Source organism: Lynx rufus, unplaced genomic scaffold, assembly GCF_022079265.1.
Source record: "Lynx rufus isolate CCGP_SWC_20201006 ecotype Redwood Valley unplaced genomic scaffold, mLynRuf1.p SCAF_5, whole genome shotgun sequence".
Classification (NCBI taxonomy): domain Eukaryota; kingdom Metazoa; phylum Chordata; class Mammalia; order Carnivora; family Felidae; genus Lynx; species Lynx rufus.
Genome location: NW_025814867.1, coordinates 147,471,113 through 147,499,085, shown reverse-complemented (window position 1 = coordinate 147,499,085; position 27,973 = coordinate 147,471,113). Strand labels below are relative to the sequence as shown.

Genomic DNA, 27,973 nt, shown 5'->3' with positions numbered 1-27,973 from the left:
GGAAACAGTGGCTTCCAAAATTACAACAGGAGATGCTTTGAAATCAAAGTGTTGTTACGTAATTGTTCCGCTCCTCAAAAGGGAAATACTAGTAGCTCCCAACTGAGTAGAAGCAGTGATTTCTTTCTTTATTTAATAATAATAGATATTGATTCTCCCAAGCTATCGCTGGGAAAACCTACTAGTTAGTAAGCAAATAAAGCAAGGTTTTGTTTGTCAGTACGTAACAAAATCTGGAAGCATAGAACAGATGGGGTAGATTAAATGTTACTGGGAGTGATTTCAGAGAAGGAGTAGGACTTGAGTTTCATTCAGTTCGCAGAATCTGTAAAGTTCAGCACAGTCTCTGAGAACAAGCAATGCCTGGAAGCCCTGAGACAAGGGTGACCAGATGGCATGGAGTCACTGACTAGCTCAGAAAGAGTGTGTGTTAGAGAAATGGGGGAGTAAAGTAGATTAGGGACAGAGAGTATGCATTTTAGGCAGCCTTGAAAGCTAGGCAGAAAAGGTTTCTTTAACATTGTACATACACACACCTGCAACCAATGGGTTAGAACTGAATTAACATCAGACCTTGCTCAGCCTATTTTTTCTATACCTTATTGATACATGCTACATATATAGTTGGTTTTTTTTTTGAAGTTTATTTATTTATTTTGTGAGAGAGAGAGAGAGAGAGAGAGAGAGAGAGAGCGAGCGAGCAGCGGCAAGAGAGCATGCGAGCCTGGGAGGGAGACAGAAGTTTCTAAGCAGGCTCCGTGTTGTCAGCAGAGAGCCTCACTCAGGGCTGAATCCCAGGAACCGTAAAATCATGACCTGAGCCGAAATGAGGACTTGTCACTTAACCAACTGAGCTACCCAGGTGCCCCGCTACATACACAGTTTCTATGTCTTGAATGTGTATTCATGTCTGTTAGCTCCAGCATTTGATTATCACATTCTAAAAAGCAGCAACCATTGCCAAACTACTCAGTAAAGACCCTTTCTATGGATCCATTAGATCCACTAAGACTCAACATACAGGGTTGGCTTCATAGTTTGGGACCTATGCAGTTACACTGGACTTTACTGTCAGAAGGAACCTGTGCTTGGTTTAATTCTCTGCTATCACTGTCTTGAAATTTTAATAATTCCTAGAGAAGGTTCCCTGCTCTTTCATTTTGCAATGAGCCCTGCAAATTATACAGCCAGTTCTAACAAGTACTTAATAATTATCAGTCAGTCCTGAACTAAAGGGTATAGGATCCTAGTTTTAAGTGACATATCTAAGGTTAGCAGCTCAATAGAAAAACCATTAACTGTAATGGTCAAGAGAAATGACTTTGGAGTGGGTAGTACCTGGTCTGACTCAGCCCTGGCCCAGCTGGTGCTATGACACCCTAGGTATGTACCTTCACTTCTGGAAGACTCCTTTTTCTCATCCATAAATTAAATGCAATAATAGTACTTTCACCAGAAAGTATGTTCAAGAATGTTCTTAACAGGATAGTTTGTTAAAGGCCCAAACTGGAAACAATCAAATGTCTGTCTGGAGTGGAATGGAGAAATAGTAATTTATTCATACAATAGAATATAGTATAACAAGGATGATGAATGAACTACAACTATAGGAAACAACATGGATGATGCTCACAAACATAATATTGAGAGAAAACCCAGACATGAAGGAGTATGATTTCACTTCTAGAGAGTCAAAAACAGACAAAAGTAATCTGTGCTATTGAAACTTGGGATGTTGAGTATCCTTAGGGGAAGGTGGTGGCTAGAAGGGGAACAAGGGAGCTTCTGGAGTTCTAGTAATGTTATGTTTTCTTGCTGTGACATGGCCATATTCACTTTGTAAAATTCAGTAAGCTCTTCATTTAGGATCTGTGAACTTTGCTGTGTATATTTTATACTTCTATAAAATTTACATTAAGAAATAGTCTTGGGGCACTTGCATGGCTCAGTCAGTTGTGCGTCTGACTCTTGATTTTGGCTCCGATCATAATCCCAGGGTCACCGGATTGAGCCCTGTGTCAGGCTCCACCCTGAGCATGGAGCCTGCTTAGGATTCTCTCTCTCCTTCCCTCAGTCCCTCTCCCTCGCTCATAAGCACTCTCTCTCTCTAAAGTAAAATAAAATAAAATAAAGAAATAGTCTTGCCATACAATTACAGTTGGCCCCTGAACAAGACTGGGGTTAGGGGAACGAACCCTCCGAGCAGCTGAAAATCCACGTGTAAGTTTTGACTCCCAAAAACTTAACTACTAATAGCCTACTGTTGACTGAAAGCCTTACTGATAACAATCAACTTATATTTTGTATGTTATATATATATTATATTCTGTATTCTTATAATAAAGTAAGCTACAGAAAAGAAAATGTTATTAAAGTCATAAAGAAGAGAAAAAACATTTACAGGACTATATTGTAAAAAAAAAATACACATGTAAGTGGACCTGTGCAGTTAACTCATTTGAGAGTCAACTATGTTATGAAAATTAACCAATTGTGGAATCCTTAGAGATGCTTCCATAAGTTCACAGAATATAGGTTTAAAACTTCCATTAAGTGGTTTATAAACTGATACTGAAGAATCAGGGATACGGTTTTAATAAGTGTCTTCACTTCACTTTTTGCTTTTTAATGGTCTTTTTTTTTTAAGACTTTGACAGCCCTTTAAATACCACCTTTGGTAATTAAAATAGAGCTCTGTGGCCCTTGTAAAAAAATTTTTTAACTGCGTCTAATAATTTTTACTGAATAGCAAAGTAAAATCAAGCACCTCACCTTTGTGTGAAAGGTTGAACTACATTCTTAGTAAGACATGTACCCGGAGATTGTTACATATTCTCTTATTTAATCACTTTCAGGAATTATTATCTAAATTGTTTGTTTGAAAACTACATTTATCCTTTGCCAGCATTATTTTTCTTTTTTTTTTTAATGTTTATTTGTTTATTTATTTTGAGAGGGAGAGAGAAAGAAAGAGGCAGAGAGAGAATCCCCAGCAGGCTGCGCTATCAGCACAGAGCCCAACACGGAGCTTGATCTCACAAACCATGAGATTGTGACCTGAGCTGACATCAAGAGTTGGATGCTTTAACCAACTGAGCCACCCTGGCACTCCAGCCAGCATTATTTTTCAATTTTTGCTTTCATTTGGTCTGGGAGATACTTCATTTCATATTTATGTATAAATATATATGGTGGTTTTTTTTTTAGGGGACTATGAAAGGCTTATATTTTCAAAAGAGTTCTACAAATGAAGAAATAACATTTGTATTTCAAGAAAGGGTAAGAAAAATGGTTTGATTATTTCCTATATGTAATAGAATCAGTTTTAAATGACCTGTTATTATTTTAAGTGGAACTAAGTGAGATAAAATTACTTTAATGAAATTTACAAAGTGCTTTAGTCTTAGGTGAAAATGATGGTCCATATTATGGTATAAATATATTTTTTTAAAGAGTTGCAAAGGAGTTTTTAGTTCCTCAGGGTGGTGGTATAACGTATAATTAGGAAAACAGAGTAATCTTGATAGTCTTATATGTTGGAGAATTAACCCAGCATATTCAGAATCCCACAGTAAAGTGAGTATTCAGATTGTAGCCATATTTCAGAAAATATTTCTCTCATGTTGTAAAATGAAACGGGGGGGAAAGCATTGTTTTCCACACTAATTTCTGGGGTTTGCAAATTTAATTCGCTAAACTTTAAATTGTCTCTCATTTTTGACCAAGAACAGGTAGTAGAATTTTCATGTGTTGGTGATTGAAAGGTTTGTGGCAAACCAGAATCATTCCACTGTCAACTTAGGGCCCAAAACTAAGTGCTATATTTATTTCATGGTAGTAATAAGAATTTCTAGATCATGAACACAATCCAGTTTTTCTGTTATCTTTCATTAACTCCAAAATTAAAGTTAAGTCAGGAGTCTAAGTCTCAAACAGCTGGGTTTCTGCCATTGAGTCAGGATGAAGCTCTCAGAGGTTTGATTGGCTCTTGGGAAGAATCATGTACAGGTTCATATAGTCATTAGTAAAATCCACATATTCATTGATATTATTGAATATCTTCATAATATCACCAAATACTATCAAATCTGAAACTTACAAAGAGACACTCCCAGAGTATCATGTCCATGTCAGATAAAACACTGATCTCTTTGATAGGTTATAGGAGGGGCTACACAAGTAGATATTCCTACCCAGCTTTTGATCTAATTTGGGGGAATATCAGGAGTTGAGGGAAGTGTTTTAATTATTGGTGCCAGGATATGGTTATTTGGCAGAAGTGATAATATATTTAATAAATAATAGGTGGATGATATTGAGTGCCTGAGTGTGAACGATTCTTTGCCGTTAAAGGTATATCTAGCTGTGGAATAGGGGGGTAATTAAATGCCTTTAAGTTTGTGCCTTGACCCCAAAATCCCATGTGGCATGCTGAAATGTCCAAGACAGATATAAATAAGGTAAGTTAAATAAGATACACAAGTGACACTAAACAACTTCATTTATAGCATTAAGAAAATTCCAAAATCAGTGAAGGCTATATGTCATGTGTATAAGGATATCCCTGTACATGCAAAGATTTGATGCTTTGAGATTATTTAGATTCAGAAAAAGTATGGTATTTGCTCTACTTTGTTACCCTAAAAATTTACTGCCTACACATATACTCATGTTGGTATCCATTCATTTTCAAAATAACTACCCTACAGCTTTTTAAACATTTTATCCCCAAATTCCCTTTCTACTTTTTGCATTCTATATTATTCGATAATTGCTTATGGCTTTTTCAATTAAATTAGCTATAAGATTTGGAGTGGGGTGTGTTTAGTTTTGTTCAATTATGTATGGCAGTTTTCACAACATAAAGGCATGTTCTCAAAAGAATATTATCATTTGGTTCTAGGAAAATCTTCCTGTTACAGAGGATAACTATGTGAAACTTCAGGTTAAAGCTTGTGCTCTGAGCCAGATAAATACAAAGGTACGATGCTTTTATTTTGACCAAAAGTCAAATGAGAGTGTCCTGGTATATTTAGTGTACAAATAAATCATGATAACTGACTTCTGAGTGCCAAGAAATTAACATCCTTAGAACACTAAAACAGGGAAGATATATAATGTGAATTTGTGTGTTTTTATATTATTATCTAACTATATTATTATTATATTATATTATTATTATATTATATTAGTATCTAACTATATTATTATCTAACTATATTATTCTGTATTATTATCTAATAACTATATTATTATCCTACATTTTATATTATTATATGAAATATTTTATAAACTACATTGTGGAAGGCTGAGAATTTATAATTACTATAGCCTATTAATCAAGGAAGAAATTATTTTTATAAATATACTAAAAATAAAACTAGGAATCTCATCGGTGATTTATTAACTATTCTGTAGATATTTCTAGTTAATGTCTTTAGATAGAGTTCACATTCTTCTTGTCATTTTTCTTTGTCTTTCCCTCTTGCTCATACATACATATCCCACCCTCATACCACCCCACAGTAGTCTTCCATTATTGACACGAAGTACTTGAAAAGTCTTCAAATAGTAAATAAAGTGTGGTTAAATGTGCCATGATAAAGCAGGTCCATTTACTCAGTTTTGTAAAGATTAATACTGTAGTTTTATTGGACCCTTACCTAACTGGATTATAGTGCCATCATAATCTCTAGAAATCTAAAAGTTTTCTACGATTAAGTCACATTTAGGAAAATTACAGAGCAAAGTCATAGGTTTCCATTGGGCAACATGAGCATGACTTGAGAAGTGAATTAGTAAGATGCCTTGAAATCCTTTCACCAGAAGTGCTGGTACTCCTTCCAAGGTGTGCTTTTTATTTTTTTTTTTAAGTTTATATATTTATTTTGAGAGCGAGAGAGAGAGAGTGCAGGTAGGGAAGGAGCAGAGAGAGAGAGTCCCAAGCAGGCTCTGTACTGTCAGCACAGCCTGACACAGGGCTCAAACCCTCAAACTGTGAGATCATGACCTGAGCCAAGATCAAGAGTTGGACTCTTAACTAACTGAGCCACCCAGGTACCCCCCAAGGTGTTCTTTTTAAAACTATGAAAAATTCATTGAAATCCCAGTCTAGGAAAATTATCTAGCAGAAAGCAATGGTCCATTAGAGTAAAATCAGTTTAATGAAATATTGTCCAACTATTAACCTTTATGGAATGGTTATGGAAACTGTGGTAATGCAAGAAAATACTTGTGGCGAGTGAAGGACACAGGAGGTAGTTGTTACGTCCATAATGAAGATGTAGCATGGCCACATGAAATGACATGTCCACACAAAAGAAATACTGTAGAACATCCAGTATTTCCAGGAGAATGTCATAGGAAAATCTTAGGAAAAGCATAAAGTTGCACAGTGAACAAAAGACTTTTCTGGCAATTAGGTATATACCAGAAATCTAAAAAATTTTTAAATAAAAGAAGGGTGCCTAGGTGGCTCAGTCAATTCTTGATCTCAGCTCAGGTCTTTATCTCAGGGTCATGAGTTCAAGTGCTGCAGTGGGCTCCACGCAAAGCATGAAGCCTACTTTAAAAAAATAAAAACAAAGAAATATGCAAGAGAATTATATCAATGTATTTTTCTTGCTGTTCCTAAAATCCTATGATCTCTTTAAATCTGTCTAGCATCTCTCATATTATTATAACATTATAAGTGGCAGGAACTTAAACTACAGGTTTATGTAACTCTGCCACTTTAAAAGTCAAGTACTTAATTTGTTCAGAATCTAACAAAATACTAACCTCTTGAAAAAGAATTTATCCTTGGGGCACCTGGGTGGCTCAGTCAGTTGAGCATCTGACTTTGGCTCAGGTCATGATCTCACAGCCCGTGAGTTCAAGCCCCGCGTCGGGCTCTGTGCTGACAGCTTGGAGCCTGGAACCTGCTTTGGATTCTGTGTCTCCCTCTCTCTCTGCCCCTAACCCACTCACATTCTGTCTCTGTCTCTCTCAAAAATAAATAAATATTAAAATAAGTAAATAAATAAAATAAAAAAGAATTTATCCTTTAAAAAAAGAAACTCAAATCTGAAATTATATGGCAGTTGCCCTTCTGTATATCCATCTGCCCCTTACCTAGGACTTGTGAGAAGCTCATATGATTTCTGAGGACGTGGGAACAGAGAACCTTCTGTTCTCATTACCTACATCCCCTCTATTCAAAAAGGCCCTCTCCAAATTCCCTTCGCCCCACCAGAATGAAGTGACTGATAAAAAGTATTTAGTCAACCAAGAAGAGTTTGGGCCATAATTTTTGTTGGCAACATAAAAATGCTAAACAAAGAGTGTTAATGGTGATTTGAATAACACACATACCTAAATTCTCCATATCAACTCATTTCTCAGCAAACTCTTTGTTTTCCTACTGTAGAGAGAAACTTATTCTGTGAAGTTACTTGTTTTGTCTTAACTCCAAGAATTAAATCCTATTTGTTTTTTCTGTGGTTTGATTTTTGCTCTTGCGTTCCTCATATATGAGAAAAGGCCAGGATTTATTCTTAACAGTAAACAGTCTTTGTCATGATTTAGCTTCTAGCAGAAATGAAGATGGAGAAAGAGTTCTTTCCTGTTGGGAGAGAAATTGCTGGAATTGTGCTAGATGGTAAGTTTATAGATATAAATATCTATTTATTTTCTAAGATGAAAGAATTAAATGGTAGCTAATTGGTTTACCAGTACAGAAAATTACATATACTTCCTTAAATGTGAAATTTAATTATACAGAAATGTTTCCCTTTTTTAATTAAAAAGAAAAATGGAACTTAATTGGTGTTTTATAATTGAAGAGCTTATTAGAGTTTAGTAAATATTTAGGGATTATGTGTTTAAATCCATGAGTAATCATATGGAATAGAATGATCAACATTGTTCTTTTTATGATATTTACAAACCATAAATTGCCTGTGTAAGTGGGCTTTGGGCCAAATTTATAATAGAAACTGTATTCACATTCAATTTGTTATGTTTGCCTAAAATTTAGCATTTAAAAGTTAAGCAGTTTGCTCATGCAAAAATGGGTTCTTGGGAGAAATAACCAGTAAGATTTTATGGTTGCCTTAAATTAAAAAAAAAATTGTTTCTAAGTTTTATTTAATAAATAATGAGTGAATAGTGGTCTTAGCATGCAAGACAGTAAGCCTAAGTATTTGAGATCCTTGTTTTTAATGTTTATTTATTTTGAGAGAAAGGGAGAGTACACATGCACATGTATACACGTGCAGGCAGGAGAGAAGCAGAGAGAGAGGGAGAGAGAGAATCCCAAGCTGGCTCCACACGGTCAGCACAGAGCCTGACGCAGGACTTGATCCCACAAGCTGTGAGATCATGACCTGAGCCGAATCAAGAGTTAGATACTTAACCAACTGAGCCACCCAGATGCCCTGAGATAATTTGTTTCTAAATAGATCTATGTTTCATATTCATTGCTGATTGGTAGTTCATGATCAGTCAATATGTTTGCTCTTTCTGCATATGTGAATGAATGAATGAGTATATACTGTGGGTTCGACTATTTGAGTTTTACCTGTGATTTTAATCTATAATATATTTGACTCTTCCTCAATGTTTTCTTCAGATATAGCTAAAATACAATTTCTTCTTTCTTCTGCTCAGAAGGTAGGAAAGTAAAAGTAAAAATTTTAACAGCTAGAACATGATGAGTCATTTAATTCATTCATTTATTCATCTGACATTTAGTAAGCATTTGCTAAGCGCTTGGGATATTAAATAAGACAAAGTCCCCTGCTGTCAAAGAATTTACTATCTAGGGGAAAGACAGATACATACGTATAAGCAGATTATTATGAACGCTCAGAAGAGAGATACCCAACCCTGCCAGAAGAAACAGGGAAGGCTTCTTGGGTAAGTTAACCAGACAGTAAGGAGGAGAATCATACTCAACACAGAGGATATCATGAACGAAGACAGAAGCGAGAAATCATGTGATGCATTGTAAGACTCTGTAGAGTTTGGTATTGCTAGAGCAAAAGCAAAGTTCTGGGCAGGAGTCGGAGGCAACATACTTGGCAGCAGAGAAACATTGTGTTAAAATTCTCCTTTAAAAACAGCAGAATTAAAGATAACAAAATATTTTAATGATATGAACACTGATTCCTTCCCCCCAAAATATGAAGCAGGAAGGTAGACAAGGGCTAGAGCCATAATGAGCTTCATATGTCAGATTGGGTTTTAGGGAGATTATTGTTGTGGCCATATGAAGGGTACTTTTGAGGCTGTAGGCAAGAGGACTGGTTGAGGCATAGACTAACAGGCAACAGATGACAAAGTCCATAAACTAGACTAGACAGTGGTGGCAGAGGTATGTGTTCACGAAATACTGAGGAAATAAAGTCAGCAGGACTGAATAATTAACTGCAACAGGGAAATAAAAACAGGTTTAAGAGCCAGGAGTGATTTACCCGATTCTGGTTAAGGTATGAATTGGTGCCACTAATTGAGAAGAGAACAGGATCTGATTTGGAGGAAGATGGTAAGTTTAGATGTATGCTTGTTGAGTTCAAGGTACATAAATGACATCTGACTGGAAAGGTCTAGTAAGCAATATATGAGTTTAAACTCAAAGATAGGAAGGGCGCCTGGGTGGCACAGTCAGTAAGCATCTGACTCTTGATCTCTGCTCAGGTCACGATCTCATGGTTCATGAGTTCGAACCCCACATTGGGCTCTGCACTGATGGCGTGGAGCCTGCTTAGCATTCTGTCTCTCCCTTTCTCTGCCCCTCCCTGGTTTGTGCGCGCTCTCTCTCTCTCTCTCACTCTCTCTCTCTCAATAAATAAACTTAAAAAAAAATTAAAAGCAAAGAGTTCTGTGCTAGGATTGTATATATTTGACAGTTGTCCACGTATCAGTTGTATTTGAAATCAGAATTGTTGAGCTCACTCAGGGAGAGAGTAGAAATGGAGAAGAGCCATAGCCACTCTTTGGGGGACAACTGAAAGGAGTGTGAAGGAAGCCAATTGAAAAAGATCAGAGTGATCCCAGGAAGACTGCACAGCAGCAGAAGGGAAAGGGAAAGGAAAGGGAAGGGAAAGGAAAGTATAGTGCATCAGAAGCCGCAAATACTGAGGGATGTTGGTGCAGGAGGGATCCAAAGAAAGAGCAAACTGTGAAAAGGGGACTTAAAAGTAGGAATATCAAACTTAGGGTATCTCGCGGAGCACCAACAGATGATTTCTGGAACTATCTTGCTGCTGTCCAGCCACAGAGGCCACTTCCAGATTTCCAGCTTCCATCTTCCTTCCTTGAACTACCTCAGTTTCGGTGTCTGGTAACGAGGACTAATAATGCCTACCTCATGGGCTGAATGCCTACTACAAGTAGGCATTCAGTGATGTTTGAGGTTTCCTCTCCTTTCTTCTTGTAACTATTTGAACAAAAATATTCTAAAGAATTGACTGAGAGGCGCCTGGGTGGCTCATTCAGTTAAGTGTCCAACTCTTGGTTTCAGCTCAGGTCATGATCTCACAGTTTGTGGGTTCGAGCCCCACATTGAGCTGTGTGCTGACAGTGCAGAGCCTGCTTGGGATTCCTCTCTCTCCCTCCTTCTCTGCCCCTCCTCCATTCGTGAGCTCACACATGTGCTCTGTCTCCCTGCCCCTCTCAAATTAATAAATAAAAAAAATAATAATAAAAGAGGAGGCCAAAATTGTTGTCCTTTAAAAAAAAAACAAAAAGAAGAATTAACTGTAGAGGCTTTTTCTCTACATGTGCAGAGAAAGTGTAACTATCATTTCTGTGTAGTTCCAAGAAATCTCTTGGCACCAGTGTGAATTTATTTTTATTGTAATTCCAAATCAAAGTAATTTTATGCATGACTCTTACCAGAATCTGCCATTGTGTGTCTGAGGTTCTGCAACTAAAATAATGATAGAAGATTGGGCCAGCCACAGGAGGGGTGGAAAGCAGTATAATCCTCATAAGAGTTGTGGAGTCAATTATTTTCCTTCATCCTTAGCTAAAGAGAGAGACATCCTTCTCTGTGGTGTCAACAGCCACATGACCCAGATTTTATGGAGAATTATGTGGAGAATCCAGATTTGAAGTACTCTATTCTACAGTATTTATAGACCATAAAATGCCCTAGAAGTTCTTGGCCTTTCCTCGGAGTCAGTGACTTTTTTTTTTTTTTTTAATTTTTTTTTTTCAACGTTTATTTATTTTTGGGACAGAGAGAGACAGAGCATGAACGGGGGAGGGGCAGAGAGAGAGGGAGACACAGAATCAGAAACAGGCTCCGAGCCATCAGCCCAGAGCCTGATGCGGGGCTCGAACTCACGGAGTGCAAGATCGTGACCTGGCTGAAGTCGGACGCTTAACCGACTGCGCCACCCAGGCGCCCCTCAGTGACTTTTTTTTAATATAAACCCATGGATTTGTTTCAATAGCTAAGTAATTGAGTAGTATTTAATAACCTCACAATACGAATTGTTGATTTTCTCCCCTCTTTAGTTGGAAACAAGGTATCATTCTTTCAACCAGATGATGAAGTCGTTGGTAAGTTACAATTTATAGCCCTATTTCAAGTCCAATCTATTTTACTGTCATCTCTTCTTTTTCTGAGACAGTTATTAATGTTTATTGTGTCCCCTGCTTTGTATGGAAGAATACATATATCCTGACTTTTTGGAATTTGCTTGCAGATATCCATCAATGAAGAAAATTGAGAATTCACTCTCAATAACAGAATATTTAAAACTTTCTTTTTTTTAATTTAATTTAATTTTTTAATGTACATCCAAGTTAGTTAGCATGTAGTGCAATAATGATTTCAGGAGTAGATTCCTTACCCTCTAGTTCCATTCACATTAATACTTTCTAATATTTGACTATTGAACAATATTGTAGATGGAAAGATGACCATAGTTGTTACTGTGGTTGGTACCGTCCTTTCTTTTTTTTTTTTTTTCAATATATGAAATGTATTGTCAAATTGGTTTCCATACAACACCCAGTGCTCATCCCAAAAGGTACCCTCCTCAATACACATCACCCACCCTCCCCTCCCTCGGTACCGTCCTTTCTTGACAGGACCCCAGTCTGTGGCTAGACTGCAGACTCTGAGAAATGCAGTCACAGGTCACCTGCTTGAAGACTGCTGTCTGCCAGGCCATATGGAGGCCCTGCTCTCCATATCCAGCTTGCATTTCGCAGAGATGCTCCCTCTCTACTCTTGTAAAACCAAAATTTTACTGGAAACACTTAGTTTATTGGCTATTTTAGAAATCCAGAGTGAATACTATTTTGCAAATACATATATTTATACTATTCTATCCTAACAGTCACACAAACATATAAAATATGACTTTAATAGTAGTCTCAAAAATTAACCCTTTCTCTATGGAAAAATATTCATAGGAAGATATTCACCTAAACCGAGAAAATATTTTACTTTATGGCTTGCTTGAAGTTGTTGAAAACAGATTTGTAGAGAGGTTTTCATCAGCTTTTTCTGGTATTGCCTTTGACTCCTATGTTTCTTGGAGTATTTATTTCTGTCTTTCATATCCTTATTTGTCCAAGAAATCAATGACAGTGTGTTACTCAAGATTCTTTTTATAAGAGACCAAAAATAAAATCAAACTAGCATAGAGGAAATGGGATTTTACTGGAAGTGTACTGGGGTGTCTTAAAGAACCAAACCAGGGGCGCCTGGGTGGCGCAGTCAGTTAAGCGTCCGACTTCAGCCAGGTCACGATCTCGCGGTCCGTGAGTTCGAGCCCCGCGTCAGGCTCTGGGCTGATGGCTCAGAGCCTGGAGCCTGTTTCCGATTCTGTGTCTCCCTCTCTCTCTGCCCCTCCCCCGTTCATGCTCTGTCTCTCTCTGTCCCAAAAATAAATAAACGTTGAAAAAAAAAAAAAAAAAAGAACCAAACTGTGGGAAGGTAGCTATTCACCAGGGACAATTTTAATGAGGAACCAGATGCCCCCAAGACTCTGACTTGGCTCTGTACATTGGCCACTGCCTTTACCATCACTCCAAGGTGAAAGAAGAGGGAGTAAAAGATAGTACAGGTGATGAGCATGCATGACAGAAAATGAACAATCCACTTCCCTTCCATACTTCTGAGGTCTCTCCCTTCCCCACACTAGTAATGACTGGAATCCTCCTCAAAATTCCATTGAACAAAATTTAGACTAATACCAGCAACTCATTAGTAGCGAATTCATTTTGAGATTGTTTCCCTTAAGTTTCTCCTGTTAATTTCCAGGAATTCTGCCACTAGATTCTGAAGACCCCGGGCTTTGTGAAGTTGTTAGAGTGCACGAGCATTACTTGGGTACGTGCCAGTCTTTCGCAGCCCATGTAAGTCTTACGTCTTTGATGCGTGGTGTTTAGTAACATTGTGTTGTATTTGCATCTACCTTGAGTAATAAATAACTGTTGGCTGGTCACATGAACACTGCTAGCTTATATTAATATCAGTAAAATTCATATTCAGACCAAACAATATATAGACCTTTAAGTTTCACTTACACTACCATGGACAGAGATTTGAAAAGTGGTTTCTTTCTTGACTCTGAAATTATATCCCTGATCAGAATCTTTTTTTAATTGAAGTATAGTTGGCATACAATGTCATGTTAGTTTCAGGTGAAGAATTTTTTTTTTTTTTAACTTCTTTTTCTTGGTTATCAATTGAACTTAAAAATGTACAAAAATCTAAGGGCTCCTGGGTGGCTCAGTCAGTAGAGCATGTGACTCTTTATCTTAGGGTTGTGAGTTCAAGCCCCATGGTGGGGGTAGAATGTAGTTTAAAAAAATTAATTTCAGGGGTGCCTGGGTGGCTCAGTCAGTTAAGCACCCGACTTCAGCTCAGGTCATGATCTCACAGTTTGTGGGTTTGAGCCCCGTGTCGGGCTCTGTGCTGACAGCTTGGAGCCTGGAGCCTGCTTTGGATTCTGTGTCTCCCTCTCTCTCTGCCCTTTCCCTGCTCATGCTCTCGCTCTCTCTCTCTCTCTCAAAAATAAATAAACATTAAAAAAAAATTTTTTTTTAATTAATTTCAAAAGGCATTTTTCTGGAAATCTGGGGCCTATGCTTATTTATATGTGTATTAAACCTAGATAATGGAGCCAACTATGTGTCTTCCTTTGAATGATACAGCTCACTTTCAGATACCATGCCATGAAAGTCTTTGATCCATAGCTATTTTGATGCTATGCAATTTGAAAATTGAGGACCATCACTAGCTTTATTACAGGTAACTGTACTATTTTTGATCCCAGAATGTCGTTGGGCCTTATTTCAGCTATCCTTTTGAGAACCTTGTAACTGTGGAATCAACTAAAACCTTTCATTTGGATTCCCAGGCTTGAGTTTTGACTAAGTTCCCTAAATTAAATTGGTATAGAAAGTTAAGTATTGAAAAAACGAACAAAATAAGGCCCATTCTTTTAGCTGTTGCTGAACACTGGAGAATTATAAAATGGACCAGAAGGAGAAAAGCAAATTGGAACATTAGTTTCCTAGCTATAAAGCTTAAACCAAGACAAGCAACCCACACAAAAGACCTTTTATTTTCCTACAAATCAGGAATATTATTGTCCAGAAATCCATTAACATCTATAAAGAATACAATTCCAGATATTCCTTAAGAAAGAAAATACAGTAAAATGTTTCTTTGAAAGAGGAACTTTCAGAATGGCCACTTACTGTGACAGCTTGTCTTTGGGCAAGACACTGGACACATTCACCAAACTAGATACCCTCTAAGCCCTGTTGCAGCTCCAACAAAAGAGGAAATAATTTCAGTACAGTCCCTGAAGATTTGCAGGAGGAAATATTCAGTGTAGCACAACTCTTTTAGTCTCTAATTCTTTAATGATTTTTTTAAATGAAAGTTCAGCACCCAATCACCTTCAAATAAGTCTGTTCTATCACGAAACTAAAGAATTAGGTTCCAAACAGCGTCCCCAAAATGTCTTATTAATCATTTTACAGAATATTAAAGTTAAGAAGCTGAGTAATTCTTCCAGCTCTTTTGTGCTTTCAGTTCTTAAGACATTTATGTCAAAGAATAATTTTTCATTCCAAATTTGGTACACATTTTCTGCATTATTTTATTAGACCTAAGATAGAATTGAAATTGTAATTCTTGGGTTTGATATGCTGTTGTTATGGTCCTTACATGGCTCTTTTATTTACATTTTCAGTTTCTATAACATAATAAACACTTGTGGATCATCACCTAACACAAAAGCAAGAACCTCAACATTAAACCACATGTAACCATGGAATGTTAGACCCTTTGCTATCTAAGTGTAGTTTTATTACTGTTAGCATTTTTTAAAGGACACATGTTTGATTTCTTAATGAAAATATAGGTAGCCCTAATTCTTATAATGGAAGACATTGCCCAGAAACAAAAATAAACTTCATGTATCTTGAGCATGCACTGTGCGAGTAGATGTACTTTAGAGTCAGGCATTCACATTTATTAGCTATATGGCCTCAGACAAATTAATTACCGTGAACCGCATTTTATAATCAAGAAATTTGGGAGAATAGGTATCTTTAAGAGTTTGGTAAAGAATAAAGTACCATGTGTGATACCATCTGGTGCTCTATTTTAATGCCTTGCCTGTCTGAACATTTTCAGCGTGTACGCGTAAGTACTCACTTGCCCACTAGATGGCACAGCGTGTATGTGTAGGTACTCACTTGCCCACTAGATGGCACCATTTGGTAAATGCAGTGCTCACTGTCCTGTACTGTACCATCTCAACTTTTGAGGAAAAACATTTGAAAGAGCTAGTAAAGACTAGGGAAGTGTAATAAAGTTGACCTTAGGCGCCCACATTTGGGGGCACCTGGGTAGCTCAGTTGGTTGAGCGTCTCTTGATCTCGGCTCAGGTCATGATCCCAGGGTTGTGGGATCGAGCCTTATGTCAAGCTACACACTGAGCATGGAGCCTGCTTGGGATTCTCTCTCTTTCTCCCTGCACCCCTCCTCTGCCTGCTCTCTCTCACTCTCTCTCCGTAAATAAATAAACAAATTTTTTTAAAAAAATCACATTTGGTGTACAGCATAAGAGCCTAATGATTAAATGTATTAAGGAACAGCTTAATGATCAGATCATATAGAGCTCTTTATATTAGGAGTTTGCATTTTGTTTCAAGTGTGTTGTTAAGCCATTGATGAATTTTAAACAGATCAATGTTAGCATGTTATTTATGTTTTTAAAAGATCATTCTGATACTTCTGTTTTCCAAAGCCATCATGAAAGAGATTGAAAAGAAGTTATAAAGTTGAAAATAATATTTATAACACATAAACAAGTGAGTGATTCATCTAGAATATATTTTAAATTCCTATAAATTAGGGGTGCCTGGGTGTCTCGGTAGGTTAAACATCCAACTCTTGATTTCAGCCCAGGTCATGATCCCAGGGTTATGGGATCAAGCCCTGTGTCAGGCTCCACACTGAGCATGAGACCTGCTTGAGGTTTTCTCTTTCTCTCCCTCTACCCCTCTCACACATGTGCTCTCTCTATAATAAATAGGATAGATAGATAGATAGATAGATAGATAGATAGATTCCTATAAATCAATAAGGAAAGACAAAAATAACAGAAAAATTGATAAAACACTTGAACAATTACTTCACAAAAGGAATTCCAGATGGCCAAGAAACACAGAAAGGTGCTCAGCGTTAGCAGTAGTGAGGGAAAAGCAAGTTGAAGTCACATTAAGAAAACGTTACACAGCCACATGATCGGTAAGAATGTATACTAATATGAGGGGTTGATAGAGACGTTCACAGTAATAGGAGTTCTGTTTACACAGCTATGGGAAAATAAATTCATACAGCCACTTCGCCAGTATGCAGTAAAGTTGAAGGCAGTATACCTGTAACCTGGGATTTCCGTTCCCAAGTAATAGCCTAGAGAAAACCCATGCAACAGCATAACACCATCTTTTATATGAGAGCATGCTTAGCAGCATTGTTTATAACTGCCAACAACTGAGAACGACACAAATGCCCCCAAACTGGAAAGTGGGTCACCAAATGAACGTGTTTTCATGTAGTGGAATGCCATAAAACACCGTAAGAATGAAAGCACTGCAGCCACGTTTACACAAAGGGGCATGTCTTAAAAACAATGCTGAGAGGAAAAGCAAGATAGAAAAGAATGCATATGCTATGATTCCGTTTAGATAAAGTTCAGAAACAGGCAAACTAAATGACAATGTTTAGGAATGCATACCTGGGTCATAAACTAGGAAGGTGAATAAGAAATTAAGTTAGAATGGTGGCAGCCTCTGGCCAGAGAGACCAGGCTAAGGCTGTTGGGGTGTGGGCTGTTAGGGTGGTGATTACTTGTATATTTGCTCTGTATTTATTCATCCATCTGTACTTATGTTTCATGTACTTTATTGCATATGGTTTTTTTAATGTGTAATTCTTTTTTTTTTCATGTTTATTTATTTTGAGAGAGAGAGAGAGGGCATACCTGAGCAGGGGAGGGACAGAGAGAAGGAGAGAGAGAGAATCCCAAGCATGCTCCGTGCTATCAGTGCAGAGCCCGACACGGGGCTCAAACTCACGAACCATGAGATCATGACCTGAGCCTAAATCAAGAGTCAGATGCTTAACCGGACTGAGCCACCCAGGCACCCCTGCATGGGTTTTATTTCAGTATATAATGTTTAAAAAATGCACACACATACAAGCTCCTATGCTGAGGGTGCACTATGTATGGGTGAGAATGGAACTAGAGAAACCGAAATGTAGGTAAGGATAATAGGAGTAGAGGCTTGGGCCAGCACCAGGGTGGGAGCCAGAGATGGAGAGAAACAGAGATCCAGAGATCCAGGAGGCAGAATTAATGGGACTTGCAAACTGATTGTTTACTCTTGTTCTTTCTGACAGTTCACAAGCCAGAAAAAGTTACATGGACAGAAGCCGCTGGAACCATTCGGGATGGAGTGCGAGCCTATACAGCTCTGCATTATCTTTCTCATCTCTCTTCTGGAAAATCAGTGCTGATAATGGATGGAGCAAGTGTAGGTGCTAATAGTTCTGTTAAGAAACAGATCAAAATTGGGGCACCTGGGTGGCTCAGTCGGTTGAGCGTCTGACTCTCGGTTTCAGCTCAGGTCATGATCTCATATTTTGTGAGTTCGAGCCCCACATCAGGCCCTAAGCTGACAGCATGGAGCCTGCTTGGGTTTCTCTCTCCCTCTTTTTCTGCCCCTCCCCCACTTGTGCTGTCTCTGTCTCCCTCAAAATAAGTAAATAAAAAAAAAAGATCAAAATCCAGCAAACTTAGGAAACAGGCCATCCACTTGCTGATATAATTCTTTGCCAACCGCTTATTCATTGATTTCTTTATCAAATTCCCATTTTGTTAAAATAGGCAGCCTTTATTAATAGGAGATAAAACTTCTTAAGTATATTTAGTTTCTTATTACTTTGAATCTGCTAGTACATTAAAAAAGAAGACAAGCTGTGTTTTTATGCCTATTACACAAAGCCTGAAATAGCTCATGAAATCTTTGAAGCAGTGCCCTAAAACTCCCTACAAATTTTGTATATCCCTCACACTTACGTTAATAAGGTATTGATTGCATTTACAGATGGATCACACAAGGTAAGAAATATTTCTAATGTCAACATATTACATGTACCACCAAAAGAATAGCTCAAGACATTAAAACTACATAAAAATAGATTCTGTTACAAACACAATGTTACAAAACTTGGGGTGAGTTGTTATAGTTTTATTTTCTGTCTGGCGGTTAATGAAAATTCTTATTTCCCCTGCTTTTCTTTTGCAAAACAGGCAGACCGGTCTTTGTCATTGGCTTCAGCCTGATGTCCAGCATCAAGATAATAGGTTTTCCCTGAACTGACCCCTCAGGTCAGCAAAAGGATGGATCTTTTGAAGGTGCTTTGATCTTTAAAAGACAAGTAGCTGGACACACACATAATATGAAGTTAGCTTAGACCACCGTGCTGACAAGGCCCGTAAAAGCCCATTTTTCTCTTTCTGAGGCCAAGTGTCTGAATGCAGCCCCCCATCTTGAAATTACATGCAGTGGCCAGACTGGGTGAGAGCAGGTGGTACATGCACCTGTTCTGCCACTCCTTGTGAGGAAGCGAGTCAACCAAATGTCTCAACCTTGTCCATATTGTTTTTCCTTATTTTATCAGATAACATTAAAAACTATACTAAAGTAGCACTCAAACTATTATACTTTATTAAACAGCCTATAAAAGAAGTTAGCTGTGGCTTCTGCCTTATATCTATAAACCTATTTTGTATTTTTTTTCCACACAGGCACTTGGTATGATAGCTATTCAGTTAGCACACCACAGAGGAGCCAAAGTGATTTCCACAGCAGGCAGCCTCGAAGACAAGCAATGCCTTGAAAGACTTAGGCCTTCTCTAGGTGGGTAATATTACTCAACACAGACTTTTAAACAGAAAATTTTAAAGGCATATCACTTTATTTTTTTTTAATTATTATTATTTTTTTTAACGTTTATTTATTTTTGAGACAGAGAGAGAGCATGAACAGGGGAGGGGCAGAGAGAGGGGGAGACACAGAATCTGAATCAGGCTCCAGGCTCTGAGCTGTCAGCACAGAGCCCGACGCGGGGCTCGAACTCACAGACCGTGAGATCATGACCTGAGCGGAAGTCGGACGCTTAACCGACCAAGCCACCCAGGCGCCCCAAAGGCATATCGCTTTAAAGGCTGTACTCGTAAAACAAAGTACAAACTCCCAAAGGAAAGTCACTGATAAAATGCGCTTAGTATCTGCGCTAAGTCCAAGTTTACCTAAGTGATAGTTTTAATTTTTATTCTTTTTAAACCTACATTTCTCAGTGTTTTTTCTTTTTTGCCCCATTGTTAGCAACTTACCCAAGTTTGAATTAGCTGAACTTTGACACAGTTTCACAGTACCTGATACCTCTTTGTTTTACTCAATAAATCAATATATGTTTGTATCACCTTGTAGGTTTCTCAACCTCTTTTACCCAGTGATATATACCTCTAAAGTTGTCTGTTTTCTGTGATACACTAGGAAGGAAGATGATCCACTTACACAGAAAACCCAGCTCAGATGTAGTTTATAATGAATAGGACATGGTGGAGACTGGGGAGCTCTTAAAAAAGTGAACCTAGGGGCGCCTGGGTGGCGCAGTCAGTTAAGCGTCCGACTTCAGCCAGGTCAGGATCTCGCGGTCCGTGAGTTCGAGCCCCGCGTCGGGCTCTGGGCTGATGGCTCAGAGCCTGGAGCCTGTTTCCGATTCTGTGTCTCCCTCTCTCTCTGCCCCTCCCGCGTTCATGCTCTGTCTCTCTCTGTCCCAAAAATAAATAAACGTTGAAAAAAAAAAAAATTAAAAAAAAAAAAGTGAACCTAGGGACTTAAATGTGAGGCGTGAAACTATAAAAATCCTAGAAAAGAGGACAGGCAGTAATTTCTCCGACATTGACATAGCAACATTTTTCTAGATATGTCTCTTGAGGCAAGGGAAACAAAAGCAAAAATAAACTATTGGAACTACATCAAAAGAAAAAGCTTCTGCACAGCAAAGGAAACAATCAGCAAAACTAAAAGACAACCTACTGAATGGGAGAAGATATTTACAAGTGACGTCTCTGATAGAGTTAGTATCCAATATTTATAAAGAACTTATGCAAATCAACACTCAGAAAGCAAATAATCCAATTATGAATGGGCTAAAGATATGAATACATGTTTCTCCAAAGAAATAAAGATGGCCAACAGACATGAAAAGATGCTCAACAGCTGTCATCATCAGGGAAATGCAAATCAAAACTACAATGAGATATCCTCTCACACCTGTCAGAATGGCTAAAATCAATAACAAACTACAAGTGTTGGAGAGGATATGGAGAAATAGGAACCCTAATGCACTGCTGGAGGGAATGCAAATTGGTGCAGCCACTGTGGAAAACAATATGGAGGTTCCTCAAAGAGTTAAAAATGGAAATACCTTGTGATTCAGTAATCACACTACTGGGTATTTACCTATAAAATATAAAACACTAATTCAAAAGGATACATGCACCCATATGTTTACTGCAGCATTAATATTTACAATAGCTAAGTAATGGAAGCAGCCCAAGTGTCCATTGGTAGATGAATGTATAAAGAAAATGTGGTTTATCTGCAATGGAATATTACTCTGCCATAAAAAAGAGTGAAATCCTGCCATTTGCAACAACATGGATGGAGCTAGAGAGTATAATGCTAAGCGAAATAAGCTAGTCAGAGAAAGACAAATACCCTATGATTTCACTGGTGGAATTTAAGAAACAAAACAAATGTGTAAAGGAGAAAAGAAGAAAGAGAGAGACAAACTAAGAAACAGATTCAACTCTAGAGAACAAACTGATGGTCACCAGAGGGGTGGTGGGTGGGGAGACAGGTGAAATAGGTGAAGGGGATTGACAGCACACTTACCGTGGTGAGTGCTAAGTAACGTATAGAATTGTTGAATCACTATGTTGTACACCTGAAGCTAATTTAACGTTGTATGTTAACTATACTGGAATTTTTTAAAAATGTGCTCAACAAAAAATGAGAAGATTAAACCTGACCGCACAACAGTGCGTATGGAAGGAAAAAAGAAAATAGAGACTGAAGAAAATGAACAAGGAGCGAAAAAGATAGGAATGGAAAAACTAACAGATGAAGAGAAAATAGGATGAGCAGAGTACATGTGAAGAGCAGGCAGGCAGGAAGGAAAGGTTCATTGAGTGTTAATGTGAATGATATGTCCTTAAGTCATCAACCCTGTGTTCGTGAACCAGGGAACAGCATCTAGTGAACTTAACTAGCTTGTCCAAGGATATATGACTGAAAGGATTGGAGTGGGATTTGAACCCACCCTTGCCTACCATTGAAGCCTACGTTACTCCCATTGTTACATTACGCTTCTGGCAGAGGTAACCAAGACATAGAAGAAAGATTAAGGCAGGGACTGGAGAAAAAAGTTATAAGAGCTTGAAAATGAACTGTGTGGTTGAAGAGAAAGATTTCTTACTGGTTAACCCTGCCCTTCCCGGCTGCCTCAGTTCCCTTTTCCTTGTGTCCTCCCCACGCTCACCCGTCGCCCACATATTACATCGCTGTTGTTCTACACCTCCAGTCTGAGCAGCTCTAAGAGGAATTCTTTTTTACGGAAAGGTGCTAAAATATACAAAACAAATTATAAACCTGTGTCTTCATTTGTGAGTTCAAAGCTGAGATTTTGTTTTATTCGCTCATTGGCTTGTTCTATTGATATAATACTCTAAAGCAACCAGTTAAAAATAGTTTAATTTTCACTATGCTGAAAATAATCATGTTTTGTTCCCTTAACCTTCATGATTTTTCTTCATTTTGGGGAACAACTGGGGAAGGCAGTGGGGGCGGGGAGTGGATTTCTATGACTGAAAAAGGATAAAGCAGCCTCTAATAGAGAAGTACCGTATCACACAAGTACATATTTGGCTTTTTAGCTTTAAACTCTATTAAATCTAAATATACTTGAGAAATTGCTTAATCTTTCAGTCTCTGCCTTAATATATGTATCTCTGGGGTTTACAGATTCTCTGTTCTGGCTATATATCTTTTAGCTATAGGGAACAGTCCTCTGTTGAACAGACAAGCCTTGGAACACATTATCCACAAAATGTTCAATATATTTTTTTAATGTAATAGAAGAGTCCCTTACTTTAAATTGATCTTACCACTGTTGGCTTAGAAGAGAAAAAGTACAGTTTGGATCCAGTAATTGAACCACTCAACACATTTCAGAGAACAGAGATTTACTTGTTTTTCTTACAATTGCCTGACTTCCTGACCTTCACAGCCCGAGTCATCGATGTATCTAATGGGAAAGCCCATGTTGCTGAAAGCTGTTTAGAAGAAACAGGTGGCCTGGGAATAGATATTGTCCTAGATGCTGGAGGTGGGTACTTTACTAAATCAGTAGTCTGTGTTACTTTTGTAGTGTGATGGATGGATTTCAAAATAAATATATATAACCAGGGAATAATTACTAACATACTTATTAAATTGATGTCATGTTCTGTTTTTAACTTTTCTATTTAAACTGGAGCTTCTTTATTGCCATTGTAAACACTGTCTGGAAGGGAGAACATGCTTATCTCTAAAATACAGGCATTGGAGCTTAAGTGTCTCTACGGGAAATGGACACATCTCCTCAGTGGTTCCCAGATGATCCACATTAGTTCAGATCTCAGCCAGATGCTTAGTCAGTTCTGCTGTGTCTGGCTGCCCTGCATTGGACGGTTGACTTCTGTAATCTCTGTTTGGAAAAAAGTACAGAATTTTGTTCCATTTTTATATTCCTTGAACTTTTGTTAGGTAGTATCTATTTAACACCTAATCTGTACACACTTAGGTAGTGCCATTGCACATGAAAGATAGGATTCACAAGCCTGCCAAGGGATTCTGTTCGTACTTTGTTAAGATTATCTTCTGTGATGAGAATCATAGATGAATATGTCTGTGACCATCTTAATGTGTTTGTTTTTAACCAGTATTTTCAAGACTTGAAATTAACTTAGAAAAATCTTTCAATGGAAGTGAATGTGTGCTTCATTAACTTTTCAAATATACATTTCCAATCATTAAGTCAAAGTATGACTATCTTGAGTTCCTTAATCAGAAGTCAACTTTTCCCAAAGAAGTAAGCTATCAATGTTATTATTAAAGCGGTTATGTTAGCTTGCCTGGTTTTCAAATGAAAATAAGTTTTTTGTCTTTAGTTATTTTACTTATAATTAAATCTAGAGTAAATTCTATGGCCAGTTTTAATGCAAAAAGTATATTTTAAGGTGTCTGAATATATTGTGTGTTATTGTTTCTAACTTTCTCATTCCTACATTAAAAAGTAAAGAAGACTAGTTTGAAGAATAAATTTTTGCCAGATTACTATAAAATATATTTCTTGTCTCTCTCTCTCTTTTTTTAAACTACTCCCTTGTAAGTGAGATTATATAGTAAAGATGATGAACCAGCTGTAAAATTACAACTACTACCACATAAACATGATATCATCACACTTCTTGGTGTTGGAGGCCATTGGGTAACAACAGAAGAAAACCTGCAGGTATTATCAGAAACAATAAAGCATTACTATTACACTAAAAGGATGTAATTAACAAAGAATAATGCCTAAGTCTCTTGAGGCAAGATGTAGAGAAATTATAAATTCTGAATTATACCTGTTTCCAAAGAAATGTAGCTTTCTTTTTTTACTTTAGGTATATATCAGCCAAAATGTAGAAATAGTGCCTAGAAGAGGAGTTCATTCAACTTTCATTTAGTGGTTTGGAAATAGTGACTTTTGAATTTTTTAGTAGTATTTCAAATAAGGTTGTTTTTTTTTTTTTTTTCTTAGTAACAACATTGTTGACATATACGTACCAAAATATTTTCTATATAAAATTATGACAGCTTCCCAGTTATTCAAATTGGAATTTACTACATACGTGTGTTTATACATTGTGTACCAAAATTATATTTCTCAACAGTATTCAAATTAAATATTATCGTGGTTGATATGCAAATACCATAGTTCTCCTATATTAATCTTCACTGATTTTCCGACATCCTCATGAAGATAACTGGTAAGTAGCAGCCAGAAATCTCAGTGCTCACACGTGCACTCGTGAATGTGTACACACAGGCTACCACTCTGTCATCTCTACGATGGCCTTTTGGACAATGAATTAGAAAAGAAAACATTACAGTTTACATATTGTTGCTGAAGTTTGTGTGCTGATTATTTGTGCTTTGGGTATTTAATTTGCATAGAAGTTTTTCTGGCTCAAGATAACAATCATCCCTCTGCTATTAAACTCACAGCAAATGATCAATCTTTGTGTATTCTCTCCAAGTTGGATCCTCCAGATAGCCATTGCCTTTTCCTCAAGGGAGCGACGGTGGCTTTCCTTAATGATGAAGTTTGGAATTTGTCAAATGTACAACAGGGAAAATATCTTTATATCCTTTTTATCTACTGACTTGAGTTTCTGGCTTGAAATTTACCATGTACTCTCATCATTAAATTCTTTAATAATGATAATTAATAATAATAGTAGCTAACTCTCATTGAGATGGCAAACAATATTCCAAGTGCTCTGTAGGTATTTATTTAAACATGGAAACAGCACTATGAAGTGTAAATACTATCATTATCCCTCTCTCACAGGTGAAGAAACTGAAGCACAGAAAGGTTAATACATGCCCAAGGATGCAGCTAGAAAGTGGTGGGACAGGAATCACCCAGACAGTCTTGCTGGTTTGTGAGTTGAATGGGAGAGAAACCATAAGATACATGCAAAATTTTGTTTCATTTTCAACTTGTCATTACAGAAATTACACATCACCTTGACAGGCTGCATCCTTAATCTAAGCTATCATGGAGCTATTAGAGAAGACATTTCAGAATGCCTATCTGCATTAAAGAGTTTGTGGGGTGTTGTAAGATTAGCAGTGCCAGGAAATCTTGGTCAAATGAAGATGGGTTTGATTTTTTCTTTTTATGGAATTCATTTAGAGAAAAATCTGGTGAATGAAGCCAAATCATTCCAGTTTTGGTGAAAGTAATGAAATATTATCTTGAGAATGTGAAATCAGTTCCAAAAGAATGGTCCAATTCTCTTTAGAGCAGGGTCAAACTTAAGAATAAAACTTACTTCGGAGGTAACTGTTTTAAAGGCCGCTGCACTTGGTAAAAATTTTAATATATTGGATAAAATATAAGTTCTTATTACTAATAGGGTATATCTGTGTGTGAAGAAAGACACTTTCATAGCCATGAGTTTTTCTCTACTGAATATCATACTTTGCTTTTGTTAAATGTGTGTATATACATATGGTACTTCTAAGGCCCACCTCCTCTAAGAGCAATGACAATTCAGAGCTTTCAAATAGGAATATTTAATTAGTACCCTGCATATGTTGAGTTTTAAAAAATACATTTCTTTCTCTTTTTTTAAGATTTTAAGTAATCTCTACACCCACTATGGGGCTCGAACCCACAACTTCAAGATCAGGAGTCACCTGCTCTACCAGCTAAGCCAGCTAGGCGCCCCTACAAAATACATTTCAAAACTGGAAATTTCCCTTAATGTAGTGAATGTGTGAGTTTAAAATATTTCTGATTAAATATTTTTCCATTCAATTTGGAAAATAAACTGAATTTTTAACTCTCTAGAAGAATTCTTCAGATTTCAATTTTAAGCAACTTAATTGTCCACTAATGTTGTCATTGTCAAGAATATCATGGGATGATGGGGCACTTGGGTGGCTCAGTTGGTTAAGTATGCGACTCTTGATTTCATCTCAGTTCGTGATCTCATGGTTCATGCCCGTGAGCCCATGGTTCATGGGTTCGAGCCCCACATCAGGCTCCATGATGACAACATGGAGCCGGCTTGGGATTCTCTCCCTCTCCTCTCTGGTCCTCCCCTGCACTCTTGCGTACACTCTCTCTCCCTCTCTCTCAAAATAAAATAAACTGAAAAAAAGAATATCATGGGATGTTAACAATAGAGAATACCATGTGTTAAGAGGACCATTAGATGGCGTGTTTTGAATCTTCCATGTCAGTAGCTGGGCTGGCTGCTTTGCCTGTGTTACTTAATTCCCTATACACACTCTCTCAGAGTTACTGTTGGCATTTTCGTTTAACAGAAGTAGAGAATTTGTAGTATGTGAATATTCTTTAGGTCCTTTTTAAGAAAATCTATAAAATGGTTTGTGTTCATGCTTTCTAATGTACATTTTCTAAAGTCCTGAATTCTAAAGTCCCGGAATCAGACTTTAGTCCTCATTTGTGGGGACCCCTCAGTGGGTTCACACATGAGCCAGTTGCTGCTTGTGATTTAACAGAGACCTCCTTCCAACTGTGTGATTATATGGCATGTGTCATTCGCTAGCACTAGCAATCACATACTCTCAATCCTAATATTATAATTTCAATTAAATGACTACATGTTTTTTTCTTAATTTTACAGTATTTTTTACTCCCTTCACGACAAACCACAGTTTAATTTTTCTGCACACAAATTTTGAGCTAATTAGCGGCCAGTTTAGTAAATAAATGTGCACCTAACATAAGAGACGTGAGTGCTAAAATTGTTTTTTAACTAAAAATATCATACATAGTGCTAAAAGGCAAAGCTGACACCATTTTATTTCTCCAGGTTGGAGGTAACATTAGTCATTACTTAGGACCAGGCATTAGGCTTGCTTCTTTCGTCACTTGTCCTTAGATGTTTAGGCCCTCTTATGTCGCCACTTCTCTCAGGTCGGTTCCGCATTTCCCTGTGTTCTAGGTAAACTTCACAGCCTACAGTATTTCTGTAACTTAGATTCTCAAACTTCTGAGAGTGCTGAACTTAAATGGGTGACCTGCCCAACATCTTCCCTTGTTCAGTTCTCCCTCTCTTAATTGCCACCTTAACGATCTTTCCAGCTACGTATCTTAAAGGATGTGATGGAGAAGTTGTCAAGTGGTGTTTTTAGGTACGCTAAGTAACCAATCACTCTTGTTTATTTTTCTGTTGTCAAGGAGGTAAGGCAAGCATTTCTGCTTCTGTTTCAGTATTCACAGCATACTTTAATGCCTCCATGTTTTACTATTTTGTTTAAATAGCTGCTCTTTAGTATTCCTCCAAGTGTATCTTGTGATACACCAATAAGTATTCCCTAAGATAGAAGTGGCCTGTGATTTCTCCTTATGCCGTTCCATATGGTACCACACCACCTTTGCTTTTCTCATCACCCTTCCGAGAGCAACGTGAAATAACCAATAGCTTGAGAAGAGGGAAAAGTACAGTTTTGGTTTTTAAAGTTGGATCTGGGAGTGGATAAAGTAGGCATTTTTCCCCTTCAAAATTTAACCACTTTTACCGTT

General features: G+C 37.5%; 1 protein-coding gene across 3 annotated transcripts in view; it reads left to right on the top strand.

Annotated features, from left to right (window-relative positions):
- CRYZL1 (crystallin zeta like 1) overlaps positions 1-27,973 on the top strand; it is a 34,850-nt gene that overhangs the window by 6,177 nt on the left and 700 nt on the right. Inside the window, exons 3-13 of one of the 3 annotated variants that reach the window (XM_047099401.1) lie at positions 3,208-3,279; positions 4,904-4,981; positions 7,567-7,639; positions 11,506-11,550; positions 13,265-13,333; positions 17,930-18,063; positions 19,341-19,452; positions 22,892-22,990; positions 24,036-24,157; positions 24,948-25,053; positions 27,537-27,582. In XM_047099401.1, coding sequence (XP_046955357.1) covers positions 3,214-3,279; positions 4,904-4,981; positions 7,567-7,639; positions 11,506-11,550; positions 13,265-13,333; positions 17,930-18,063; positions 19,341-19,452; positions 22,892-22,990; positions 24,036-24,157; positions 24,948-25,053; positions 27,537-27,582 — 950 coding nt within the window. In that variant the 5' untranslated portion in view covers positions 3,208-3,213. Of the gene's footprint in view, positions 1-3,207; positions 3,280-3,932; positions 4,461-4,903; positions 4,982-7,566; positions 7,640-11,505; positions 11,551-13,264; positions 13,334-17,929; positions 18,064-19,340; positions 19,453-22,891; positions 22,991-24,035; positions 24,158-24,947; positions 25,054-27,532; positions 27,583-27,973 lie in introns of those variants that run through there. The other 2 variants (XM_047099403.1, XM_047099402.1) reach the window with 2 other exon arrangements.